Consider the following 16,003-nt stretch of genomic DNA (forward strand, 5'->3'; position numbering starts at 1 on the left):
TAATAGCTTTAATTTTTAAATGTCAGGGACAAATTTGCTTCATTTTAAAAGTGAGGAACAAAAAGAATATTTTTACGAAATGTAAGGGATGAAACAGATCATTTTCCCATCCTAAAATAAATATTGAGAAATGTTATTTGCACTCCAATTTTGGTTAAACACACTCCCACTACCATTTTTATCATATAGTTTCATTTATTAGATTATATGATAAAATAAATAGTGAGAGTGCAATCAACAAAAAATGGAGTGCAAATAACATTTTTCTTTATTTTTAGTTAAAAAATCAACATATTACTAGCTACCTGAATATACATAAATCTGTGAAAGGGGAAAAAAACATGATACTCCATCCACAAATTCATACGTAAGCTGTGGTGGTTAATTTTTCTAAGCCACTTAATTCATGATTCATTCAGAGTACTAATTTTCTTGGAGCCTATTTGGATAGTAATTTTTAAGATTTTTTGTAGAAAAATATACTGTAATACATTTTTTTAAATATGATATATGTGAGGTAAAAAAAACTAGAAAATGTGATAAGAAATGTTCTCATAGAAACCCACAAAAAATTTCTGCAAATAATGCAATCCAAACAAGCCAGTTTGCGAAAAAGAAGTACTATCAAATTATAATAAATACCATTTGCTTTTTTGGTAGCGAATGGAGTGCTTAAAATATTTATAAGAAACAAGTTAATCGAGTCTCTCCCAGTTTACCCCCAAAATGTTTGCAAAAATCAAAGGACATAATCTAACGACTGGTCAACTATAAAAAAAATTAATAATAACATGAGTGTTTTAGATTTGACACCCAAAATTTACAAAGAAATTTATGCACATGTTCCCCTTCTTATGCGTGTGTTGAAATCTAACTTGAATTCTTTGCCAGTAAGTCTTTCAATTAGTTATTAATGCCCAAACATGAGGAGGCATTTCACATTTGTTGTTTAATAAATCTCTCCGAGTAAATCTTATATACATTAATAATATATATATACTGTCATCGTTAAATCTATGATATGTAGGGTTGCAAATAAATCAAGTTACTTATAAGCGCTCGTGAGTTGATTCGATCAAAACTCGATTCGGATTCGATCAATATCAAGTTCAAGTTGACTAAGTTGAGTTCGAGCACAAAAAAACTCGACTCATTAGTTTATGAGTCAACTCAATTATATATATGTATATGTATATACACATTTTATTTTTTATTTTGACAATAAAATTACATATATATATATCTAATATTTTATTATTTATTAATGAAAAATTACTATTTTATATATATTTTTAAAAAATAAAATAATTATTTTTTTTAAAACTCTAGCAAGCTCGAGCTCAAGTTTGACTTGACTCGAATTTGAAGTCAAGATCGAATTTTATATTGAGAGTTCGATGAGATCAAGTTTGCTAAAATTGAGTAGAAGGTCAGTTCAATTAGGTCAAAACTCGACTCGATTCGATTATTTACAGCCTTGATATGCGTATAAAAGTCGAATTTTAAATTCAAAATTTTGCATAATTATCATTCATCTGAAATTGATAGCATATATGTTACAAGTGTATAAACGAATAATCCAATAAATATTCACCTTTTAATCCAACTCTGGAGTAAATTTGTGAAAGCCTTTTGAAATATATGAAATCCTGATGTAATGCTCGAGAGCTCTGGCGTCAAGCTTGCGGTAGTTCCAAATTCCAACCCTCCCTAATAACAAGAGATTCCTTTTCCTTTTTCATCCCTAAAAATCTCTCTAAAAACTGCTGCACCTTACAAACAAAGAAGTTATATACGCAACCATAACTAAACAATTTTGAAAAATTATTGAAAAAATGGTCAACAAATGGATGAATAGGTACCAATTTTTACATGTTTATTGTTTAGGACATAAATCTTGAAATGGTTACCTAGTGTAGTATTGATGTCGTAACCCTAAACAAACAAAAATTTTATAAACCTCTTCTAGGGTAATGTAGTATATTTTGTAATATGATATATGTAACATAAAAAGTGATTGAAAATTATATGTTTATCCCGTGAGAGAGCAGGATAATATTTACAAAATTTTTCCTAAATATTTGCAAATATGCTACCATTATTTTATTTTTTTCAACATTACTATGAAAATACACAAAATCACCAGGGGCAAAACCGTCCACTTGAAAGCTGGCGTGCTGAGGCTGCAGAAAAGCTTACTCAGAAAGACTGAAAAAAGCTCCCCCCCCCCCCCAACCCAAGCTCTAAAAGGTCTGTCACTCTCTAGTCTCTACAGTCCCCTACACAATTACAGAGTCCCATTACACACACTCACGCACTTCCTACAACTGAAAACACCACAACCCACACACATTCTCTCACGTCCTGCAAACTTCAGTGTCTTAGGAGAGCGACAACTACATCAGTAGTATCCTCTGTAGGGAAAACAAGGAAAAGGGCTGACATTATTTTTGAGATATGGGAGCAGCCCAGAAGAGATCTTGGAGAATCAGCGAAGAGTAAAGGCAAAGGCGGCTAGAATTTAAGGCCACTGACCAGTGACCAGCTGACCCCTTTATTTTTCTTGGGTAGTTGGGTGAGTTTTCAATATTAGACGACAATAATACTAGGAAATGTCATCAATGTCATGAATTCTTGATTGTACTAATACTATGGTCAAGAAGAAAAAGGCAAATGCAAGGGGACTTGAGAACTGAAATCTCTCTTGTTCAGCTGCTGGAGGTCATGAGCTCAAGAGTCGAGGTGCTGAGCTGTGGTGTGGAGGGAAAGTCTGAAAGACAGAGCATCGAGTGAAGATAAAGATAATTTCTTGGTGGTTGTTTTCCCTTTGTTTTGGATTTTTTTGTGCTTTTCTTCTGAAAGCTTGTGTCCTTGTTTTCTTGTGATTGTATAAGGGTGAAAAAAGAGAACAAAGTTTGGTGCTTTTTGTTTTTTGGTTGTCCAGTTTTAGCAGTGCATTTTCTCAGAGCCCAGAAAAAAAATTCTTTCGCAGAGTCTTGTTCCTTTCAGTTTGTGGTATTGAGTGTTTGATTTTAACTGTTCCTTTAAAAGCAGAACAGTATAGTTGGAGGGGTTTTCTGTGTGAGGAGTTTTCCGTATAAGCGGTTCTCTGAGTGTGTTTTGCGCAGAGAAAAATGAAGTTTATGAAATTGGGTTCTAAGCCTGACGCATTTCAAGCTGAAGGGAACAGTATCAGGTAAGTGGAATTTTTATTTTCTTGGTGCTCTGGTTTTTGGTAGAAAAATGTCAGATTTCTGGATTCTTTCTCCTCTTTATCCTGAATATTGCTCTTTTCTCCAATTTCTTGCATTCTGTATATTCTTTTTTAAAACTCTGAAAATAAATGTTTGTATTCACTATTTTCTGAGCCCTAATGATATCATATGTCTTTTGCTTTTTTTTTTCCTGTTACTAGTAGTGATAGAAACTTTCATTATAATCGTGCTACTACTATAGTATCTATTCATTTGTTGCCCTTTTTTCCTGTTTGTGTGAGCAAGTTTGCGTTTTTATTTAATAAGATGGCACATGCAGATCATGGTCTGAAATTTGTTGATAGTGTGTGATGTATTTTACCAAGTATTAAGTTTCAGACAAGGACAAATAGGAAAAGGATTTGCTAAGTGTCTAGTTTACAAGTTCACTGATCGAGCTTCCTGTGGTTTGGAAAATTATTGGCTCAACATGACGGGAGTAGTATTATTTAATGTCTTCCTTTTCTGATCTATTGATTATTCTAATCCTCAAGGGTTTTGGGGTTGGCTAGCTGGAGAGAACTGGAAAGGTGGTCCAGTTATTAAGCTGTCTAATTTTGATTAGCTTGTGGTCCAATTGAAGTAAAGTCATATGGGATAGGACCTAATTTGCTGAATCTTTTATTGTTTGAGCTCAAATTTTTGCTGCTTATGTTTAAACACTTGGAACTGTACTTACCACATAGTATGGTAGTACTACATTAAGAGAGAGGCCAGAGTTAAGATTTCTTTAATGTCAAGGTTGGACTTGTTACATTATAAATTGGAAATAGAAGTATATAGAATATGACCGTCATGATTTCCGGCTTACTTTAGTTAGCCCCATAGGCATCTTTTGGGTTGTCCTTCTTCGTTTGGTTCACTTTTTTAATTTTTAATTTAACACCAATAAGGTCTAAACTAGTGTACATGGTACAATGATCATATGAAAAGAAGATTAGCTGTGTTAGCTGATTGAATAGTGTCACTTTAAATTTGCCCTGACACTGGAGCTATTTTCAGACTTGTGCTGTTAGAACTGCTGTAGAAAAATTGGATGCAAAGACAATAAAATTTACGTGATGTCAAAGTTTGGGATTATAATGGCTGCTATATTTTCAGAGTGATTTCATTAGTTAACTGCCTCCGAAAAAGGATAGATAGCTTATATACTAATTTTCTGATTTGATACCCACTTTGCTGGAACCATTTGGTCACTTAAAATAGGATTTGGTAATATTTATGGTGCAAAATTTATCCAGTTTAAACCTTAAAGGTTGAATATTGCAGCTTTTTGGAATAACTGGAGCTAACTTTGTGGATCATGTTCTTTATTTGCTGATGCCAAACTCTAATTGAGATTTCTACAGTGTCGCAGCTCTATTCTAGATTGTTAATGAACTATTTTGTCCTCTGCATGCAGGTATGTTTCATCTGAGTTGGCAACAGATGTTATCGTTACAGTAGGCGAAATTAAATTTTATCTTCACAAGGTAACTTTCATTGCAGAGTCATTCCAATGAAGAATTTATTTTGGTTTTTTAGTTTTTAAAGGTGCAAAAACAAATGACTTCAATGATGTGAAACCAATAAGGCGGAGTTATTTCTTGCTGGAAAATGGAAAAACGAAAAATAGAAAGATAGTTTCTGCAACGTTCTTCTTGTGGCAAAGTATGAATACATAAGCCTATGACCTGGCTTTGTTGGATGACCTCACCATGGGAATGCAAATGACCTTATTTAGCAAAAAATATCAATCCTTTCTATTAGTTAGTTCCTTGTATAAGTTTGTACAAATAAAAGTAAAAAAGCTTTGTAGTAAATGACAAATCAGAGTCCAATTGATGTCTATACTTATTATTAAACTTCGTTGCTGGGCTGCATTCTGTGGAACAAGTGTTCTAATCCTCTTAGTAGTTTGATGAATTGAAGAATATGACAGTTCCAATTTGCTGCATAATCCAAATGTCACAAAATAAACTTGTCAAGTTAGTTGATCATTATATTTTCTTGGAAGGTTGTGTTTCTCTCAGGTTAATATACTTGATAATGCAAATAATTGCCTCCTAGTATGAAGAGTCAAGTGGAAAGTACAACCTCTTGACCCTGCTGATCAGTGTAAATACTGGCTAGTTTGTGGATGTGATATTAATTATGATGCTTCATCTTGCTTCTTGCAGTTCCCTCTCTTGTCCAAGAGCAATCATCTGCAAAAACTTGTATCTAGAGGCAATGAGGAGAATGTTGATGAAATTCAATTGATTAATTTTCCTGGTGGACCAAAAGCATTTGAAATATGTGCTAAATTCTGCTACGGAATGACAGTCACTCTTAACCCTTACAATGTTGTAGCAGCTCGCTGTGCAGCTGAATACCTTGAGATGACTGAGGATGTGGATCGTGGAAACCTTATTTTCAAAATTGAGGTGTTCCTCAACACCAGTGTCTTCCGTGGCTGGAAAGACTCGATTATAGTTTTGCAGACCACAAAATCTCTTCTACCATGGTCTGAAGATCTAAAGATAGTGGGTAGATGTATAGATTCTATTGCATCTAAAACCTCAGTGGATCCTTCAAATATAACCTGGAGCTATACCTACAACCGAAAGTTAGCAGCCACAGAAAAAAAATTTGATGATGGTTTAAAAATTCCAGGAAAATTGGAGTCTGTGCCCAAGGATTGGTGGATCGAAGATTTATGTGAACTTGAGATTGACCTCTACAAGCGAGTTATGATTGCAGTAAAGTCGAAGGGAAGAATGCAGGGTAAGATAATAGGAGAGGCATTAAAGACTTACGCTGTCAGATGGCTTCCTGATTCAATTGATGCTTTGGTATCTGAAGTTCATAACAGAAGGAACAAATCTTTGGTTGAAACAATTATATGCTTATTGCCTTTTGACAAAAGTACTGGTTGTTCCTGCAGTTTCTTGCTTAAATTATTAAAAGTTGCTATTCTAGTTGGAGCAGATGATGCATTAAGAGAAGACCTAATAGAGAGCATCAGCTTAAAGTTGGATGAGGCTTCTTCTATTGACCTGTTGGTCCCTGCAAGATCTCCCCAATCCACAACTTATGACATTGAACTTGTCAAGCGTCTGGTTAACCTTTTCGTGTCCCATGAAATGAATAACCAGGATTTGAATGCCATTCAGAAAAGTGAGAAGGGAATCACTGGCTTAGTTTTGGCCCGAGGAACCTGGTTAAATGTTGGTAGACTTGTTGACAGCTATCTGGCTGAAATAGCTTGTGATCCAAACCTTACACTTTCTAGTTTCACTGAATTGTCTCGGTTGGTTCCAGAGTCAGCACGACCAATACATGATGGACTATATAAAGCCATTGACATCTATCTTAAGGTGGGTTTTTTCTGCCTCTTATTTTTCGGGATACATTCAATATTTTGGCCATCAGGTTCTTTAGAAGCCACAAAACTGCTTTCTAATGAAGGGCTTTACATCTGAATTCTGATATTGATATTAGGCTCGGCCTACATACTCTTACATGCTGAACATTAAATAAAAGAGCGATAATGGAAAAAGGAGTTTTATAAGTAGCTAATATGTTGGTTTTGTGCAGGAGCATCCGACCTTAACAAAAGCTGATAGGAAGAATCTATGCAGCCTAATGGATGCCAAGAAATTGACTACAGATGCATCTATGCATGCTGCACAAAATGACAGGCTGCCACTTCGCGTTGTGGTTCAAGTTCTATACTTTGAGCAAGTTAGAACAACTGCTGGCGTTCAGACCATGGACAACAGCACCCATGATGCATTAGCTTCCACAAGAAACGCAGATGAAGAATGGCAGAGGATGGGATCCGAAAATGGCAAGTCATTGGCAAGACAACTGAGTCAAATGAAGGTGAAAGATGAAGATCTGCCAAAACCTGGAAAGTTGGCCAAAAAGGGGAGTAAAAATAGAGGTAGTGGTGCACAGTTGCTACCATCTCGCTCTAGGAGGATATTTGATAAATTGTGGGTTGTCGGTAAAGGAAATGGAAATGCCGAGAACCGGAGCTCTGAGACCTCAGCTAGTTCCCAGAGCCCGAGGTCGATTATTCAAGGGGAGATCAAGTCTTCTGGTTCATCTTCAAGACAAAGGAGGCATTCCATTTCATGAACTTATCAACAAGGTACGCTCGCCAGAAATGAAGGGAACTCAACTTCTGAAATGTAAAAAATTACTAGGATTTTATTGTAGTGGATGTTGGATTTATTTTGCACAGGGAATAGAGGTGTTTTTCCTGCAGGAATGTGTAATCAGCTTCCACATCTTGATTTCTTCTCTTGTTTCTGCTGTTTATTCTATTAAGATTTCTTTTTCTATGATAATTGTAATCTAACTAGTCTATAGTGGGAGTATCATTTGAACAACATTTATGTCAATTTAAAATATTCATATTTGAATTAGCTGTTAGCATGGTAAACAGAGTTGATGCCCATGTTTACACCCCAAATCTCCAGAGCTTGAAGCCCTAACTAGAAAGCTCAAAGCTCAGCCCCTAGGCAAGCAGCTTTGACCAATATTACTTGCAAAATATCCAGAACAGCCATAATACTTCATTATGGCATTAATAGCATCTATGATACCATGAGAACAATTATTCTACAATGTTTAAAGTGTTGTTCATAATATCAAATTTAGAAAGTTTTACAAAACCTAACAAGTACCTATGATTTTCCTTCAAATGCTCACATAAAACCTCCTATAGCAGATACTCCAAAGAAAACAGAAGGGGGTTAATTACAAAATGAGCCTTCAAAAAGTACATGATTGTCACTTTGCCCCCCTCTTTCTTCAATTGGATCAAACCGACCTTTAGACTTGATAACTTTTTCCTAATTTGATGCAATCAATTTAGCAAATCTAACTTTTTCCTAATGTGATGCAATCAACTTAGCAAATCCGAATTTGAGTCTTACTGCATAGTTTTAGACACACATTTTACTAGCAAAAGACTAATATTTCCTCAATAAAACTAATGATTTTGGAATAAACTTGCGCTTTCATATGTACAGAATGCAAGTACAAATACGACCTCCACAAAAATAAAACAAGATTCGTAATTTGTGGATAAAAGCATGCCTTTACGCGTATATTTTTTTTGCCCAAACCGACGCATTATTGATTTAATTGAAAGCTATTTCATTTTTGCTTCTTACTGTACCTTACATTAAAAAAAATCCAATTTATGGTTCTATCAAGAATGTATTAGATCAGGAAATAGGTTGATATTCTCTAATTAACCAATAAAAGAAAAAAAAAAAGTTTCTTGAGCAAGATCCACAAGGACCATCACACCTGTTGGGGCTGTTGCTTTCAAAGTCAAACCAGGCCAATCCGTTGAATATAAAAAGGGATAATTTAAAAAACCTCCCTTGAGGTTTCTGACAATTTTACTGAACTCCCTTGAGGTTTGAAAAATTGCACAAACCTCCCTTATTATTTAAAATGACAATTTTACCCTTAAATATTTTAATGAAATTCCCTTATTTGGTATCCTTGTATTTAGAATGAGTTTTAAAATAATTTTTTTATTATTTTTCCTTTTTTTTCTTATTCCTTCTTATTGTTTCTAGTTTCTATTGTAACCAAATATCGAACTAGTAATTTTTGTGATGAGTTAATTTTATATGTAATCTAATATTTTTGCTGATCTTTGTTTTCTATTTTTTGATACTAAAATTAATAATAAATCAAAAAATGACCCAAAATCATTACTAAATTATGATAATTCCACTACTCGAAAAATTCATAAACTCTAAATGAATTATTTCAACATTTTCTTTTCTATCTTATAAATCTAAATCCATAATAAAGTACCATCAAAAGTAACCTATCATAATGATAAAATTATTATTATAGTTGTTTATCAAATAGTAGGTATGGACATGAAAATTTGAAACCTTTTCCTTATAATTATACTAGATAATCTTATAATTGTATAGGAAAATAAATTAAAACTAATTACATAAGTGCATTTTTTTTGGTATTTATTTAAAAAATTGACCAAGTCAATATTATTTTAAGATTTTATTACTAAAACTATCAAATCAAGGGAGATAAGTATAATTTTTTAAACTACAGGAGAGCTCAGTGAAATTATCAGAAACCACAGGGAGGTTGCTGAAATTATCCCTATAAAAAACTAGATATTCCCACATGCACAAGCCAGATTACTGAACAGTCAATGAATATCCCACCAGGAAATGGCATCTTTTTCAGCTATTCCATGGCAATTTCAGCTGAAATTTAATTTACTACTCAAGCACTGTATTTAGTACTCACTAGTCACTACATATCAATAATCAATCAAGCAATCATAGAAAGCCCAGAAAAGAAGTAAAGAACCAATGATGAGGAAGAAATCAACACAGCCCATCACGCTTTTTCTTCTTTTTATCCTCTTTTTAGTGATTATCATCAACAGTTGTTTGAGCTGCCCCATCAAAATCGTTGGAGCCCATTCCTACGACTCTCGTTTCCCAGCCGGCGATGCTGATGAAGAAGAAAATGAACAATGTAAAGCGTGGTTGGTTCAATCAATTCCCACCGATATGCCTCACCTCCCTCGCGTCCCCGGCGTCCTCTCCTCTGGTGAAATGTCTTAAACTTCCCTGCATTTTATGCTTTCTCTGTTTTTCTTTTTCTGGTTGAAATTTCACTTCTTTTCTTGTTTAAGCTTTTAGGTATTTTTGTTTCTGAATTGGCTTTTTGCTGTTGAACATTTCTTGTTTTTTTTTTTGGAATGGATTTTTGCTATTAATAAATTTGTGTTGAAATTTCATTTTTTAAAATTATTTTGTCGCGTGAACTGTTAATTTTCCTTTTTTCTGAAAAGGGTTTTAGCTATCTATGTCGTTGTTTCGAGAATCGGCTTCTTTTTGGTTGAATGCAAATAGCTGCTAAAATGCTAGGCCAAATCTATTGCCTTATTTGCCCTTTTTTTGGGTGGAAATTGCATCAATAATGCTAACTAGAGACGTACTTATGCGTCCTATTGCCAACAGATAGAATCATCATAAGGTCTGTACCATCGGAAATAAGTTCATATGAGGTGTTCCATTAGGTAATTTCGTATCTCAACTCATCTACCAAAGAGAACTAGGTTGCATTACCCTTGATGGGATCCTTATCACATCATTCTGAAAAAGAACCTAATGAGCTAGAAGATTGTGTCTCTGAGAAAAGTGGAGTGCTAAATGGAGGCCCAGCAGATCTTAAAGGACTCCTTTTGGAATTGAAACATAATTTTTTTCTTCTCCCCCTCAGTCTTAAATTCTCTTTTCATTTTTCTCTGATGTTGCAAATACTTGTTTCCTGTTTTTACTTTCTTGTCTTTGTCGTTATCAGCTGATGTACTTCGATGGTTGGCTGGCAACTCTTCTGAGACCCTCGACATAATTGCACAGTACTGGCAATTGGTAGCACAGCCCAATGATCCACGTTCAGGAGATTATGGATATTCAAAAGAAGAGATGCAAAAATTTGGAGCTAATGAAGGCTTTGAAGTTTATAGAGAACTAGAAAATGCAGCAAACCGCAATATAAAGATCAGGTCATTTCATTTTATTTTTAAGCATAGATGTCTGAAAATACTACTCAATGCAGTTGTAGCATGACTCAAGTTTGTTATCTGATACATTCTGTACCAAAATGAATACTTCAGAGCATGATTATTGGCTGGGATGTCACAAAAATATTACACTTTTCATTGTTGCTTTGGAAATTTTCTGTTAGTGTTACCATGTATTAAAATTTTAAATTATCTTGCATGCTACCATGAACCTGCTGGAAACAAAATATATATGTAGTACAAATGAAGGAAAATAAAATCTAGATCTTCTGTGAGTTTGCAGGGCTTCTGTTTTTTATTGAGCTAAGAATTCGATGGGTCAATTTTGCAATCAGAATAAGTTTTGGCGTTTACTTCCTGTTTTAATAGCTTTCCTCCCTGATTAAGTAAATTGCTCTATTTTGCAATCAGAATAAGTTTTGCCGCTTACTTCCTGTTTTAATAGCTTTCCTCCCTGATTAAGTAAATTGCTCTACTTAAAATGGTATTAATAACTTCTCTATTCGTTATGCTTGGTGGGTCAGAATGATGAGCTTCTGTGATAGGTATTCTATTTCTCTGCTGCTGGAATTATTGAATCGAAATACTACCTTATCCTTTTGCTGTTGGGGGACTTTGAGTTGATATTTGTGTGCATTTATACAAAGGGAACCAGTGATCATTTTTCTCCATTGAACCTTTAAGTGTCCAAGCTTTAGACACATTTGAAGTTGATGATCTTTCAGACTTTTGCAGCACTCTGGAGTTTATCCTGATTACACCGACGAACCATCCAATCTTGCATCAGGAAGGCCGAATGTGAAAAGCGTCACATTGTTGCTTCGTGATTGGTGGGGATCAGGCGTAGTCCATACAAAGGTTTGGATATCTGATGGTCAAGATGTATATATCGGATCTGCAAACAATGACTGGAAATCTCTCACTCAGGTACTAGGGAACACAATAATTACTGAATAAAGGAAAACGATAACTGTTTTTGGTATTCCATGAGCATTAATATCTGCAATTGCAATCAAGAGGGTAAGTATGTCTTCATACTTGTATCCAATTATTGTGAAAATTTTGTCCATCAGACAACTGGCCTCTCTAGTCATTTTGCGAAGTATTACTTGTACTTTTTTTTTTAGTACTTCTATCTTTTTTTCTTCATATATATAAGCTAGTTCTATTAAAGAGTCACGAAACTTACATTATTCTTTATTTATATACACTTGCAAATGCATCTTTATTCTTTTCTTGTAGCTCTGCATCATGCACACATCTGGCATTTATTGTCCATCTTGGTTGACAATCAAATAACCTGGCTTTCCAATTTTTTTTTTTTAGGTGAAGGAACTTGGAATATATCTTGTTGGTTGTCCAGCAATAGCAAGAAAAGTTAGTACCTACTTTGCCAACCTATGGAAGCTTGCCCATCTTAATGTTTCATCATATACAAAAGTAGCGTGGGACAAGCAATGGCAAGTTAGAAGAAAGTTTCCTTGTTGGTCACATTTTCTTCATCCAAAAGTAAGATGCAGGTATGTTCAGGTATATAATTATACTGTTATTGTCTGTTTTTCATTGTTTGTGTCTACTGGATTAATCTATCTTCTTGTTAGGATGTGGAAGGAGCCCCTATATTGGCTTCAAAGACAATTTTCAATATGATTCAATACATTTGGTGAAAACTGTACATTTATTCTGAAATAGATGGTGGAGTAGGTTAGCTACATGAAGTATATAAACCCTAAAATTATTTAGTTACAATTCACATGATTATAGGTACATATCTATAAGAAATGAATTAGTACTTTGTACTTTTTTTTTGGTTCTAATGTGTCATGTCAGATATAACCTCTTAACCTCGGTATTTTAGCCTTCCATTTTTGCATAGTAAGCTGTAGGAAAGTATTTTCAAGTTGACATTCTCCTATCTCAGTGCTTCAAGTACCAAGTCCATGCAACCAATTTTATGGTGAAAATTACGGTTATACTGTAGCACATCATGGTCACCCCCCTGTCTCAAGCTTGTGGCTGTCTCTCTAAATATATGATCCACCTTTAAGGATAATGGCTTATTTTGATTTAGCTAGATGATATTCTTGAATCAGTTTGGGCTATAAATTCAGCCTGGAACTAGGATGATGGGAGTTGTATCTTAAAGTAAAAGTTAATAGTTTTAATCCAATGCTCCAAAAAAAAAAAAAGGTTTCCAATCCAAGCTTCTTCCAGAAGAATGAAACATTCAATTACTTGTGACTTGATTCATATATTTGCAAAAATGGAAACTTGAGACATTAGACCCCTGCATTGCCAGGTCTAAAAATCTTGAACCTGAAAACAGAATGGCTATAACTTTTATTTGCAGTATCAGTTAATGGCCTGGATATTATAGTCTCTCTACATTCAATATATTTCTTCCATCCTTTGCTTTTCTAAAGTCATATTTTCTGTACTTTCACTATAAGAAAGCACAGACTACAAAAACTATTGACGTTTTCACAGAGACATATGCTAAGAATAAGGAAATTAGGACGAGAATAAGGAAATTCAAACACTTGAGGTATCTGAAAAATGAGACGATTGAAAGATAATTTTCTCTTACTCGTAAGCTATAGGGACCTCAACAGCTTACAATAGTATACGAGCTGCCCATGCATAATTGATTTACTGTAGCTGTGGCACTGTGATCCCTGCTAGATCTTGTTTAACTTTAGAGTACATGTATTTCCATAGTAGGTGTACCTAAGTCCTGCGACTTTGGCGAGATTTCCTAATGAAGAGTTTATTATGATGTTGCCTCATGTCTGTTCCCTGCCAACTCTTTAATGGTTATGTGAGCTCAGTTTATGGTTTATCATATACCTCATTAAGTTAATTTTTAGACACATTAGTTACTTCTGTACTGTACTCATTTTTGGATGTTATAAAGACTTCTACTTGATGCCTTGACAGAACACCTCTTTATGATATTGTGGAGATTCCCCATGTAATTGGTTATCCTATGCTGTCAGACCCTTCTATGTTCCATATACCAATTGAAACACCTGGATGCAATGGTTCGACATTGCAGACTGAATCCAGTTATCTATCCTTTGCGCCTCCAGAGGTTTGTCTTGCTGTAAAACTCTTTACTAGAAGATATATTTAGTGCACAATAGAGCATAAAAGTAAGAGCTTTATGATCTGAGGTACATGGTACCCCTTATTTCCAAAATTTGTTGGTAATAAGATAAAAAAAAAAGCGTTTGGCAAACACAGTAACGTCTAACAGCTCGTCAGTTTACTTCACGCTTGGTAGTGCTTTATGAAATGTTGTGGATAAGAACAATGACAGAACCATTGTTCTCATGATACTGATGTTTCATCTTAATTGCAGCTATCATTTGGCAGGTACCAGACAGATGAACAGGCTTGGGTGGATACTATTAAATCAGTACGAAAGGGGTCAACCATTAGAATTAGTACCATGGACTGGCTTGGTCAATCACAGTACACGACAAACAAAGTTTACTGGGCATCGCTTTCTTCAGCTATATCTGAGGTGATTTTGTTAGTTTTCACCAAAACATCACTAGTCAACATCTTTTCCTCTTTATCCATTTATGATTGGACATTTTGGCCAAGTTTTGAACACATTCAGTACTTCCTTATTCCATTTAACCGTCCTTTTTTCCTGGCATAGCATCTTTGTGGCTTCTCCATTTCAGAGTTAGTATTGTTTCTCTGATTTTATTGCCCATTCAACACCTACAGATGCTTGTCTTCCTCCCCACTCTCCGGTCCCTCAATGTAAGAAAATAAATGAGGAAAGAGGAGAAATGCTATTCTAATATAAAAGTCTCAACCCATACCCCTCCCCCCCCCCACCCAAAAGGAAAAAAACAGAGCTTTTCAACTTCATTTTGGGTAAATCAAAGCTTGCATTGCTTGTATCTTTCTTACAGAGGACATAAAACTCAAACTATCTCATATTCATACATATGGATATCAGAATTTTGAAGTGCTTCCTGACTGTTTCAATTGTTTGAAGTAACTGAAAATGTTTAAAGATTCTGTTGATCATCATCTTATTCTATCTAACTTTTGCATCTGCCAATTGTAGGTAGTCTTTTCCAAGCATGCAAAGGTGAAGATACTGGTGGCATACTGGGCTCATTTTATCAATAACACAGATCAATACTTGAAGTCTCTCCTGTATTCCAACAATCTATGCTCTTCTTCCAAGTACAACAAATGTTCCGGCAAAATCGAGATCAAATACTACATTGTACCAGGATACAATTTAACTGGACCAGCCATGACTAAGGGTACCGCCACAGGAAATCTATATCCAGGATATACAAGAGTCAACCACGGAAAATATGCAGTTACTGATGTACGAGCCCATATTAGCACTAGTAATCTGGTATGGGACTACTTTTATACCACAGCCGGTATCAGCTTTGGAACATACAATGGTGCCATTGTTTCACAGCTTCAAGAAATTTTTGAAGCTGATTGGAATTCACCTTATGTGATACCTGTAGAATCAATGGAAGGAGGACATTCATGTCAAAGTTGAAATATGTTTCGTGTAGGTGAAATGGTTGTCAATCAGATTAGAGGTTTTTGATAATTTTTTTTTTCTGAGTGAACTTCCAGAATGTCTTTTATTCATCCATCATTTTTTGAAAGTAAAATAAATCTTACCTTTCCAGCAAAGCCTTGTGAATGAGCATCATCGTTCATGAAAATTTTCTTCTGCCAGGCCAGAATAATAAATCTCGAAATAAATATTACTTGCTGGCCTGAGCCCAGCCTATAAATGGAATTTCGTTCCAATTAGTTATATTAATATTGGGCTGACATGGGGTCAACTTTAATTTTTCTGCAACAAAAACACGTTTACGAAATAAGTATTTTGTAATAATTATACAAGCATATAGTAAACTAAATAAAAGTTATATAGTTTGATAATTAAAGAGTTAGTGAAGTGAAATAAAGTTATTTTTTTTTAAAGAAAATAAAGTTATTGTTCACTAATATAGAATTATTTCATAAATTCTTAACTGTAACATACAAGTTTTTTGTAGGGAAAAGAGTCTCAATGGCCCTCTAACTCTTACTCAGGTAAAGTTTTGACCCTCCAACAATTAAATAAACGGTTTTGGCCCTCGATCTAACAAAATGGCATATTCGTGGCCCTTCTGTCAAATCCAGCAGT

General features: G+C 34.6%; 2 protein-coding genes across 2 annotated transcripts; both read left to right on the plus strand.

The window, feature by feature from the left end:
- Positions 1-2,248: 2,248 nt before the first annotated feature.
- Positions 2,249-7,612, plus strand: LOC113779116 (BTB/POZ domain-containing protein NPY1). The gene is made up of 4 exons (XM_027324567.1): positions 2,249-3,196; positions 4,657-4,726; positions 5,414-6,592; positions 6,813-7,612. The coding sequence occupies exons 1-4, from the start codon at positions 3,135-3,137 to the stop codon at positions 7,356-7,358; spliced, it is 1,857 nt and encodes a 618-aa protein (XP_027180368.1). The 5' UTR covers positions 2,249-3,134; the 3' UTR covers positions 7,359-7,612.
- A 1,829-nt stretch (positions 7,613-9,441) lies between these two features.
- Positions 9,442-15,376, plus strand: LOC113779055 (phospholipase D Z-like). The gene is made up of 7 exons (XM_027324472.1): positions 9,442-9,836; positions 10,593-10,797; positions 11,541-11,742; positions 12,142-12,335; positions 13,753-13,906; positions 14,177-14,341; positions 14,903-15,376. Exons 1-7 carry the CDS (start codon positions 9,593-9,595, stop codon positions 15,359-15,361), a joined length of 1,623 nt encoding a protein of 540 aa, XP_027180273.1. The 5' UTR covers positions 9,442-9,592; the 3' UTR covers positions 15,362-15,376.
- The last annotated feature ends 627 nt before the right edge of the window (positions 15,377-16,003 follow it).

This window comes from Coffea eugenioides, chromosome 8, assembly GCF_003713205.1.
Source record: "Coffea eugenioides isolate CCC68of chromosome 8, Ceug_1.0, whole genome shotgun sequence".
Taxonomy (NCBI): domain Eukaryota; kingdom Viridiplantae; phylum Streptophyta; class Magnoliopsida; order Gentianales; family Rubiaceae; genus Coffea; species Coffea eugenioides.